The 12,296-nt window shown below is 37.0% G+C and overlaps 1 protein-coding gene across 2 annotated transcripts in view; it reads right to left on the bottom strand.

Moving 5' to 3' along the window:
• The window catches only part of LOC131253336 (isovaleryl-CoA dehydrogenase, mitochondrial), a 104,963-nt gene that overhangs the window by 32,346 nt on the left and 60,321 nt on the right, over positions 1-12,296 (bottom strand). For both annotated transcript variants that reach the window (XM_058254306.1, XM_058254305.1), the window contains exons 8-9: positions 6,829-6,905; positions 63-113 (exon numbers count right to left, since the gene is read on the bottom strand). In XM_058254306.1, the coding sequence (XP_058110289.1) occupies positions 63-113; positions 6,829-6,905 (128 nt within the window). The remainder of the gene's footprint in view (positions 1-62; positions 114-6,828; positions 6,906-12,296) is intronic.

Genomic DNA, 12,296 nt, shown 5'->3' with positions numbered 1-12,296 from the left:
TTTTTTTTCCATAACAAAGTAGCATAGGAAATAGATATCATGGATAAGCACACAGAGCATACGTATCACTTCCTCGCATCCCAAGTTTGTCTAACTTTTGAGCAGTAGCGAAGCTGCATGAACAGGACAGAGCGGGTTCCAAGTCAAACAAAGGCAACAATAGAATCGGTTGCAAGTTTGAAGAATCATATGACAAAAAAGTATACGACATCATTACACAAATAAGTTTCTTTTCTTGGAACAAGCTGTAGTAATTTCTACGCATACGAGTAATGAAAAACGCAACTCCACCAAAAAGGAAATCTTTCTATGTAGTACATACTCATAGATATAGCTGGCGTTTCCACTTTCCATTTTGCAAATTCATCCTGTTTTGTGGTCTCTCTAGTTGGGTAAGGCCTAAACTTCCTAGGAAGGCACGATAAGGAATTACGGACCCTAATAACCCATGCCCCTTGAGATCTAGTGCTAAATTTTGTCAGTTGCAGACACGGTAAAGGGTGATTAGAGTAATGTTCGGGTTCCATTGCAGCCAGCTTCTCTAAAGGGTTCTTGAATACAAAAATAAAGCCCAATTTATCCTAGTTGATGCTGGCAAGTATAGCATTCAACCTCTACATACCACACTAACAGATTTATATAAACCACAACTTCATATTCCTTTTCAAGTGAATTAAAAAGGGTTTGGACAAAACCAATTCAAATGACTCCTGGAAAATGGATTTCACTATATTCCCTCTGGTAAAGGAATCAAATTCGAGTTAGAAGTCCTCTAGGAGTTGGAAGGAGATATCTCATGCATAGAACTAACAAATAACTCTAGGGGTCCTTTGGATGCCCGTAAGATGGGTTAGTGGGAAGCGACTTACCTGTAACTCAGAAGTAATGTTTGGGTTTTGAAATTTCACCTGTAAGTGAGTTACAACCTGTCAGTTATTACAGGCAACTTACATGGGGGAGGGTTGGGATTTCAATTACATGTAAGTGAGTTACACCCCAAAGGTCAGATTTTTTAAAAAATTGCTGCAGCAACGGGAGATGCACGACGGACAGATTCCCAAACCTATCCGCTGGAATCATCCATCTTTCTGACCTGCTTCTCCTTTGACCATCTTTCCTGGCCTTTTGCAAAACAAAGTATGGCTTCCCCTTTCTCCTATTTTCTCCATAGAGAAAAGTGGGAGCGAATATCTTTACCTCGAATCTCGACCACAATTTCAACGGATCAGATTTCTCCCCCTTTTACAGAGGAATTGTAGAGAGAGAGAGAGAGAGAGAGAGAGAGAGAGAGAGAGAGAGAGGAATCTTTGATGGAAACGACTCCAGTGTGCATTTAATACAACATTATGCCCCAAAGGTTTGTGTATACTGCCATTTGGGGTTTTTGGCTTTTGTTCAAATGGGGCCCACTGTTCAATGATCCAAAGCATTGAGTGTAAAGTCATCAAGGGGATAAGCTTCTCATTTTTTATCCTTTTTTTTTTTGAAAGATGAGGGAACTTAATTAAAAAGAAATGATCGCCCATCAAGGCACTAGGGAAGGAATTAAAACCCAAGCAGATGTCATGTGGATAGCTTGCTGATTGAAAATCCCCTAGATATAATGATGTTACCTAGACGATGTTTGGCCTTTTTCTTTGTTGAATGTAAACAGTTGTTGTAACCATCTATATTTGACCACATATTTGGGGTATGCGATTCGTCTAACCTAAGACATTTTGGTTCATGCGACACCCACAATGTTAATTGCCGAGATCATTGAACTATGGGTCCCACTTGTCTTGTACAAAACCCAGAACACGAACAACACTGTTCAACCTTTAGGCTTAAGCATTGTATCGGCCACTCACCTTATCACCTAGCAAAACCATATACGTGTATCACCCAACACAAGTGGCAAGATGGCACGTTTGTGTGCGATTTAATCCTTCCAACAGTAGTGTAGGCATGCCGTGGCAACTAAATTGAATGTAGGCCCACTTTTGACAGTAATTTGAATCCATGTGCCCATAAATACTAATTGATAGCATTTTGAATCTATGGGCCCACTTTTGTGGCATGATGATTGGTTTAGCCTAAGAATCGGCTTAAAGATTCATCTAGATGGGTTCAACCCAATGGCGTATCTTATGCCAATCTTTTTTATGTGATTTGAAGATTTCGGAGTAATTCTCTACTCTAAGCTCTGTTTAATGTGAATACACTGCTACTTATTTATAAGTCACTTATAGGTTACCCAAACATAAAAAACTACTTACCTGTAAGTGATTTACATGCAAACAGGTAGCATATGACTTTCACCTAAAAGTCACTTGCAACTTAAAAACTTACATGCATCCAAACAACCCATTGAATGAGCTTCAAAATGATCTAATATGGTGGTTCATGTTAAATCTTTTGTGGGTTCCACAGTTTCCTTGATTGAATGAATATATTAAATAAAAAGGTATTGTATTATATACTTCTCAAGTCCACACAGGAACGTAAAGATTTTCTCAAGCCTACTTAAAGAGATTCTAGAAATCTCCTCAAGCCTGTCTAAAGGATTCACTACTTGGGAACAATGTTCGAAGTATCGGTATTCCTACAAGTTTTGCTGGTCGGGGATATGGAAACAATATCGATATTGTCAATAATATCGCTGATAACCAGAAATGAGAGAAAACATGGGGAAAACGGTAGAATTTTCAATGAAACTTCAAGAGATGCTAAAATACACATATTTGCATATTTAGGAATAAAAAATTTACAAAAATAATGTATACACAATAAGTTTCCATTTAATGGGGGCTTAAAAGCATGTTTAACACTCTTAACCATCCCATCCATCCCATTTAACCATCCAATCATCCATCCAACCTTCCATCGATATTGTAGAATATCGACAACTTGTGATATTTTGCAAATAAATCATCAACAACAAGAAAGGAAACAAAAGATTGTGGTCTTGATATCACACATGTTGCGATAATGATAATATTGAGATATTATCAATATTAGCAACAACAAATTGAAAACTACATACAACAATGCGCTCATAAAACAATTTGAAATAGATTTTTTTTTTTAATTTTATTTTTAATAAACAAACTTTTTGTGATATCTCTACGTTGGCGAAATTATTGAAATATCGCTGATACACTTGTGATACAAGTGTCACCTAGAATTTACACAGTTGTAAATATTAGTGATACAATGGCAATATCGATATATTAGCAATATAAGTGATGCCTGGAATTTACACAATTGAAAATATTGGCGATATCGATTCGTTTATAGTACTTCAATATACATTGTTGATGCTTGAAATTTCTAATACTACCGGTGTTATCGGTATTGCCAAGTTGGAGATAACAATAATATTGAAGATATTTCGATAATATGAGAGATAATTCAAACAAAGCTTAGGAAGCTTTTAGAGTTTCAAATTATAAGAATGACCTCATAGCACAAAGAAATTACAAGAAAACCCTCATAATACAAACATTCATAAACACTGCCCCTCAAGATTAGTGCCCTTAGCTTATGCTGTTTTTGAGAGAGATAACAGATAATTTCTAGAAAAGCACAAAAAGCGCAAAAGAAAACAACCTAACTCTATGACTTAAAAACAGAGGAGAGTGGCAGGATGAACTAACTTAACAATAGAAGCCCAACCCAAAACATTACATTTGACTTCTACTTCTATGATGACCTCCTCAAGCGAAGATCACCTATTCCAAAAACGGGAGATGTTAAAACGAAGATCACAATAGAAGCCCAACCCAAAACATTACATTTGACTTCTACTTCTACTTCTATGCGGGGAAACATAGGAAAAACAGTGGAATTTTCAGCAAAACTTTAGGAGACGTTAAAATGTACATATTTGCATATTTAGAAATTTAAAAAAATAAAAAAAAATAAAAATTGCAAAAAGAATGCATACATAACAAGTTTTCATTTAATGGGGCCTTAAAAGCATGTGCTATTGTAAGAAATCAATTCAAACATCCCCTTCGGCTTATTTAACCATCCAACCTTTCATCCAAACATCCATCAGTATTGCAAAATATCAACAACACATGATATTTCACCAAGAAATCATCAACAATTGGAAAGGAAATGGAAGATTGTGGTCTCAATAACTCGTATGTTGCGATTTTGATAATATCGAGATATTATCAATATTATCAATGACAAATTGAACACTACATAAACCATGTGCCCATGGAAAAAAAAAAAAATTTGAAATAATTTTTTTTTCTAACAAACAAAATTTTGATGATATCAATAATTTGGCGATATTATTGAAATATCGTCAATACACTTATGATACAAGCATTACCTAGAATTTACATAGTCGAAAATATTGGCGATACATAGGCGATATTGATACATTGGCAATACAAGTGACACTTAAAATTTACATAGTTGAAAATATCAACGATTACATTAGAGATATTGATATGTTGGCGATACTTAGCGATACATTGCTAATACCTGGAATTTCTAATACTACCAGCATTATCGGTATCGCTTTCAGTGTTATCGGTATCATTGAGCTAGAGATAAAGATAATATCGGAGATATTTCAATAGTATCGGAGATAATTCGAACACTGCTTGGAACTAATAATTCCCCTTCACAACCTTCCTTCCTCGGACCCAAAATTGCCAAAGCCGGATTCCAAGTAAAGATATATTCATAAATTCCAACATCATAAATTGGTCTGCAAATTTCATCCCATTTAAAATTTCTTTTTAGATTGTCCCCTAGCCATAAATAATTTCTCCTCAACCTTTCAACCCAAAGAAAGACAGGCTTAAGGCATTTGAAGAGCGACATAAAGTACACCGGCATATAGGAGAAAGCCGCTTTAATGAGAGTTAACCGGGCCCCTAATGACAAATACTGCCACTTCCATACCGAAAGTAACCTTTCGATTCTTCCTATTACCTTGACCCATAAGTGTCCAGCTGGCTTCCCAATCAATAGAGGCAATCCCAAATGAGACGAAGGAAAGGACCCTTTTTTGCAACCAAAAACCACCACAAGCTAGTCCCCTTAGCTTATGCTTTGTTCTTTCTATTTCATCAATAAGGTAGCAATGTACGTTTTCTAAGACCGGTGTTCTATATATTGACTGTAGCAGACATTATATCAGCCAATGCACTCGGTATCACAACCCACCATTACAAGATAAGGTTTGAAAATCCCCCGTATCACAGCAAATATTGCATGTATCGTGCAACATATCGCAATATATCAGCACCCTTCATAAATTCACCCCATATTCATTGATACATGTGATATGTCGCATTTATCGAGTGATAACAACTAAATTCTATGAGAGGGAAAAAAAAAAAAGCTTCTCTTCTCCTCAGACGTGTCATGGAATGGCCCGATTTCTTGATATATGACCTAAACAGTGTGGCCTCCATTGATGGAAAGCTCGGATCTCGCACATGTGTGATCTTAAGCATGAAGAAGGGGGGGAAAGAAGCGTACCTGCAGATGTCTTTTTCTTCGAAGCTTTCCTAAGCCCAAATGGGTGTGCAATAAAGCTCAGGTACATGCCACACATGTGCCAGCATGGCACATCCAATATCCATCCATCAGGTTGGTCCAACATGTTTTCCGAAAAATAAATCTGATCCACTCAGCATATGTGCCCCAATATTGGAAACAGGTGGATGGCTTGGAAAACTTCAGCCAGGTTTTTCAGAGCTGTACATTTGTTTTGCAAACTGTGGCCCACCTGACTAGTCAAGCAACCTAATTTTTGGGACAGGGCATCAATATAGTGGTCATGCTCTAACAAATGGATGGGGATCTCCGGTCCTACCATGTGATGCTGGCACATGTGTCACATGAGCTCACATGTATGCTGAGCATAGCTCTTTTCTTCATCCTTCTTCTTCTGCTTCTCTGTCTGTGTCACTATGTTTGTGTTCTACTTGTCTCTTCATAAATTGGGACCAAAATTTGGACAGTTTAATACGAGTTAGTTACATCCCACAAAAGCAATTTCTATGTAAATTTTGAAGTCCCTGCACATCATCCATCACACTCTGATTGAGTATCAAAGTTTTTTCTATGAAACCAACTATGCCCAGTTATTTTTGTAAATTTTGAGTTCTAAGTATGTAATCTTGTATCTTTTAACATCCCCTAATGTTTCATTGAAAAACTCCATCCTTTCCCCAATGTTTCCCTTAAACTGTGATACATTCCCCAATACATGCAATGTTTCACATGTAATACTGATATATTTCCATATCCGAAGGGCGCAATACCGATAAATAAAAAATTGTTCAAGACTAGTTGCTTCTTGCTAAAGGAGGTAGTTAATTCTTGTTAAAAAGGAGTTGATTCTCGTTATGTCAAAGTGTTATGTTATCACCATATGAAGTAAATGTGTCATTTGGGATCTAAATAATAGCATTGATTGGTTTTGTTACTGAAGTAAAGACTTCTACATCCTAGATACGATTGAGGGTTTTGGGAAATGATCACGCTGGAATATGCAATTTTTTTATCAGAGATCAAGTTACTTCATTGTTGCAGTTGACTGTGGAAAACATTTACAGAAGATGAACAAGGTTGCAAATCACAATGTTGATTGTGCAGGACTGGGGCACAGAATGACATAATAATATCGAAATCTGCTCTATATTTCATCAATGTACAAATTTAGATTTTCAATGGACCAAAAAAAAAAAAACCAGACGGGTCAGGATTATAATAAGATTCTCTAGCTGAAGCATTAAGCAGTTATTGAAGGAAACCTCCAATTTTCCTAATGTGAAAAAAGAATGGCTAACTAGCAACATGTAATATAAATACCCTGGCATCCCCTTCTCAATAATAAATGCAGTGATTCCTTTTGATCCTGCCGTAACATCCGTTTTTGCATAAACAACCTGTCCCCAACTGACCATATCAGTGACATCAAAAGAAAATGAGACTGCAGTACAGTATTCTAGGAAGTCTCATTCAAGCAGCTTCCACCATCAGTGAAGTCAGAAATATCATTTAATATCATTTTCCTACATGAGACAAGAAAAGCCCATATGGCATGCTTAAGCCAAGGAAAGCATTTCGTCAAATAAAAAGCAAAAGATCCCAAAAGATGACCAGCAAAAGTGATCCCTAGAGAGGACCAGCAAAAGTTCCTAGCACTAAGAATGACAGTTAGGTCAATGTGCAAAAAGAGGTACCTACTTGGAAGGAACCAAGGGATGGTAGGAAATTTTGCTCTTGTAGTAACTAGATATTTTATTTTCAAAAAAATAAAAATAAAATGTGCTAATTAGGTCAATAACTACACTAAAGAAGGAAAATTTTGAAGACGTGTTACACATTCTGTAAGTTGCTCCTTTACACAGGAAGCAGTATGTTGTTTATGAGAAACTTTCTTTGCTTGATACATGTCATTTGTATGTAATATTTGTAATGGTCTGCTGATCCATTCAAAATGCAGATTAGATAACTCTCTCATCTCATCTTATTTGTGTTAACTTGCATAGGATCAAAGATGTGTTCAAAGTGATCGTGTTCAAAAGAACATGATGGGGCAATATTTTTTACAAGAGCACCATAGGTTACTATTCCCCCTCTCCATCCACAATTTCCACTGTTTCAAGGACGGATGGATGCATGTGAGGGCATAGGGCCATGGAATAAATCAATGGGTACAAAACTACAAATACACTCTGCAGAGAGACCAAATCAAACCAACATGGGGCAAGCTTTTATATCAGTTACAAGCGAGTTTATTGAAAAGAAAGGAAGGAAAAATACACATCCAATCAAGGAAGACGTATGGACCCCTTAGCAAGTACACCAGCAATACCAGTTGCTTCTCAATAAATTAGATTAGAATCGATTTCAATGCATCTAGACCACAACTCATTTTGATTATATGTGAATTTCCATGAGAAACATTTTCCCTACACCGAAGCGACTACAGTGGACAAATACCCTTCGACTATAAGATAGCTGCTCATCCAATTCGAAGAGATCTCTACCCCAGTTTTAGTTGCCAGCACAGGACAATCTGAATAATGACAAGAAAATTAAGTAGAGCATAAACTCGACTCATACAATCCAAAATTTGCTAGAAAATTTCACTTCCAATTTCTTTTTCAAGTTAGACCTTCGTATCCCCAATGGAGTTGTCAATCTGTAGATTGTTGAAGAAAACCCACCAGAATCAAAAGCAGGAAGTAGCAAATACCAGGAAACCTGGAGGCTGTTTTTTTTTTTTTCCCTAATGGTTTCTATGGTTCCTCCAAAAGATGACTCCAATTTCAGTCTGTAGCCAGAGAAACACTGGAAATGGCCTTGGTGAGAGAAATGGTATGAGGCATCCTGTCTCACCTCTGCAAAAAACACAGTTACTCAAGCTCCACAAGTGAAAACTTCTGAAAAGCTTCCCCATGTCAACTGATTTGCATTTAACATTGGAAAGGAGAATGCGGATAGAAAGCATAGAGAGTATGGCAGTGTCATCAGTGGAAACCCTGTGTTCTTCACAAAATCATCATGATCTTCTCCATAGGTCTTGTGCTTCCCAATGATCGGGGTTTCAAGAAATCAGATAATAAAGGGAGATCAGGCAAAGCCATCTTCCCTGTGCATCTTATCAAATCAAGAGTAGAGAAAGCTATCTTCCCTGTGTTCTTAAGAAGTCTCGGACTCTAGGTTCATTGACTCATATAGAGCTGAAATCCTCAAGCCACTTGGGCAAAGGTTTTCTCCATTCTACCTAACCACAACCCTAATTCCTTTATTTTTGCAGAGAATGAAATTTTCTTATAGTAAGGGTAAGAGGAATTCCAAGACAAGACCCTTTGCTTAGGAGTTGGGAGGCTCTGTTTGTAATCTAGAAGTCATGGGTTTGGCTTAGATCAGCAATTCCATACAAGTAGTTGGATAGGTGAATGTCGCTTTACTGGGTGGTAGAGCCTTGGGGGTTTCTAGGTAATTTTGATTTTTAAGGGCTGCCCTAACTTGAAGAGATATGAGGCTTCAAGATAGGACATGACTGGTTACACAAACCTTCGACCAAGGTACCACTCCCATTTAAAATTGTGCCTCACACTTGCTGTCCCTCTCATGCTTCCTGGTTGTTTATACCTGCTAACATTTTGAAACAAATGATTCCCAGCTCCCACACCCAAAATTTTGTCACTTCATTCATGCCTCATGCAACTATATGACAAATATTTGAAGGGTAATTAGTAATTATGAGTTGTTGTAAGGTATTCTTAAGGGTTCACAGATGAAGGGCAACTGGCTTGGTCCTAGTGAGTGCTCTAGAGGAGTAGACTGTGTATCATGGAGTTAGAGGGTGCAATTTAGCGTAGTTGAAATATTTTACAAGTCTTCATACATTTTGGATGAAATTAACGAAGTTCTGCAATCAAAATCCTAAGAGTTTTAAAGGGTGGGATAAATCATGGTTTTAAATAAATGATACAATATGGCTGTATCAACTGGATCATATCCATATCAGCTCACTCAATATGCGATGCAGGGGTTCAATATGGGGCTGCTATAGGCTGATATGAAACCATATCATATTGGTAACTGGGGAGTAAGGGGCATATGTGGCGGCAATAGGTCAGGTTCACATCAGGTCAAGATTAGCCAAAGTCCAACCCATTTGCTAAGGGCCTGTTTGTTTTTCAAAAAAATGGAAAATACCTGGGAAATAGTAATTATTACAATTTCACTGCATTTGAAAATTTTTGGGAATTTGTGCCTGTGAAATTAGTTTAAAAGATGTAATTTTAATTTTTGAGCTACAAGGTAATGCGAATGATATATCCATCCCGTCAATCTGTTTTATTACAATATTTTAGAGCATAAGACAAAAAATGAAGCGGATCCAACACTCAAGTTGCCCACGCCAAAAGAAACAGTGGCCTTACAAAGTTTTTAACGGTAAGTATTCGATTCCCTTTTTTGTATGACGTGATCCAATTGAGTATTGGATATGCCTCAATTTTTTACTCATGCTATGAATTCAACTGGAACAATGGATGAACGGTGTAGATAAGAGAAATGTATCACAGTGGGACCCACAGATATTTTGTAATATTCTTGGTTTATGTGTCAAAAAGTAAGTAGTCAAATCAGGTAAGTTGTAAATGTAGGGGAAAGTAATTATTTCTTTTTTACAATGCATTTACCATTTCACCATAAAATCAAACAGGCCCTAAGGTCAGCTCACACCATATCATATGAATAATGATCTGTAAATTGATGCCTGGCATGAAAGCAACTAAAATGAATATGTATCTGAAATGGATTTGCACAGGTTACCATGTAATGTAAATGTACGTAAAATGGGTTTCTTCACATACCTGACATATGTATAGAAGTGTGAATTTGTCGGTTGGTTGCATAATGTGTTGTTGAATGGATTTGTACAAGATACCGTGGAATGGATTTGTGCAGTACAGATTTGTACTTAAAGATTTTGGGCAATGTTTGTCATATGGATTTGTGCAATATGTGTATGTATGGATTTCAACAAGTGGATGTTGTGCAATAGATTTTTGTGAGGGAGATGAATAATGAAATGAACTTGCATGGTGGTAGTGCAGTGCATGAATCATCATCATCATGATCATCTATGCCTTATCCCAACTAATTAGGTTTGGCTACATGAATCCTATTCTATCATTCCACTATTAAGAACCATATCAATTAAACAACAGGTCAAACTTTCTGCAATGCCTCCATCCACATCCTTCTAGGACTTTCCTTGCCCTTTTATATGTTTCAACTTGAACAAACTCACTCCTAACCAGTTTAGTTCTTGGTCTTCGAAGCACATGGGCAAACCATCAAAGTCTACATTCCCCCATCTTAATGCCTATCAAGGCTACACCTAAGTTCCTTAAATGAATTCACTCATAATTCTATCATATCCTATATTGCCACTCATCCATCTCAACATCCTCATTTCAGCTACGCTCATTCTATGAACAGGTTAATCCTCAACTACCCAACATTTTGTCCCACAAAATAGGGTTGGTCTTAAACTTGTCCTAGAAAATCTCTCCTTTAGTTTGATTGGTATGTGGGGATCACATAAAACTCCAAAGGGACGTCTCCACTTTATCCACCCAGATCTAATTCTACTAGCAACATCTCCATTCTCATGCATTATCGACCCAAGATATCAAAAATGTTCATTTTGGGGTACTTCTTGGCGATCAATCTTAACCAATTCCTAGTTTCCACCCTTATTGTTACTAAAGTTGCATTTTGTATACTCTATTGTCCAACTAATTTTAAAACCTTTAGATTTTAAACAGTCCCTCCGTAGTTCTAGGTTTGCATTTACCCCTTCTATTTGTTAGAGAAGAAAAGAATTTGAGAAAGAAGAAAAAGCACTATAGGATTGGACGTCCAACCCTTATTTATAATATGTGGGGATGTTCAATTAAAAATATGCCCTTAGCACTCAAAGAGATAAAAGAGGGCAAAAGAGAAAAACATAAATAACTTAAAGAGAAATAGTCCAAAGGTCCAACAGGCCCATACGCAGATGTCTCCACTCCCCCTCAAGCTGAGGCATAGATATCAATCACGCACTGCTTGCCAAGAATATGTCGTCTAACTTTCATAGTAAAAGCCTTAGTGAAGATATCCATCAATTGAATAGAAGATGAAACAAACGGAGTGAAAATAATGTCAGCAACAACCTTCTCATGAATAAAGTGACAATCAGCTATAATATAGTTTCTCTGGTCATAGAAAACAGGATTAGAAGCTATATGAATGTTAGCTTAATGTCACAATAAATAGGCACAAGAGTCTTCACAGGAATTCCAATTCGGTAACAAAACTTTTGAATCACATAATTGCACATACGGTATTTGTCATAGCATGATACTCTGCCTCACTACCAGACTGAGCAAAAACCATCTATTATCTAGTTTTCTACGTAACTAAATTACCTCCAGAAAAGGTACAGTCAAGCGTCGATCATTTGGTGGTCCTACCCAATTTACATCAGAGTATCCTCCAATATCAAGATTATTATGACAACTAAATAGGATGTTGCGTCCCGGAGAAGACTTAATGTAGCATAAGATGCGACAAACTACTTCAAGGTAACCAAAGTGGGAGCATGCATGAACCAACCAACCAAATCACTACATGAGATGGATTTAGGCAAGTAATAGCCAAATACAATAACTACCCAGCCAACCATTAGTACATACGAGGATCATGGAGTTTCCCATCATCTGCCCGAAGTTTCTAATTAACTTCCAACGGAAAATCAATATGTT

The sequence above is a fragment of the Magnolia sinica genome, chromosome 8 (assembly GCF_029962835.1).
Source record: "Magnolia sinica isolate HGM2019 chromosome 8, MsV1, whole genome shotgun sequence".
In the NCBI taxonomy this organism is placed as follows: domain Eukaryota; kingdom Viridiplantae; phylum Streptophyta; class Magnoliopsida; order Magnoliales; family Magnoliaceae; genus Magnolia; species Magnolia sinica.
This window is presented reverse-complemented; position numbering and strand designations above follow the sequence as displayed.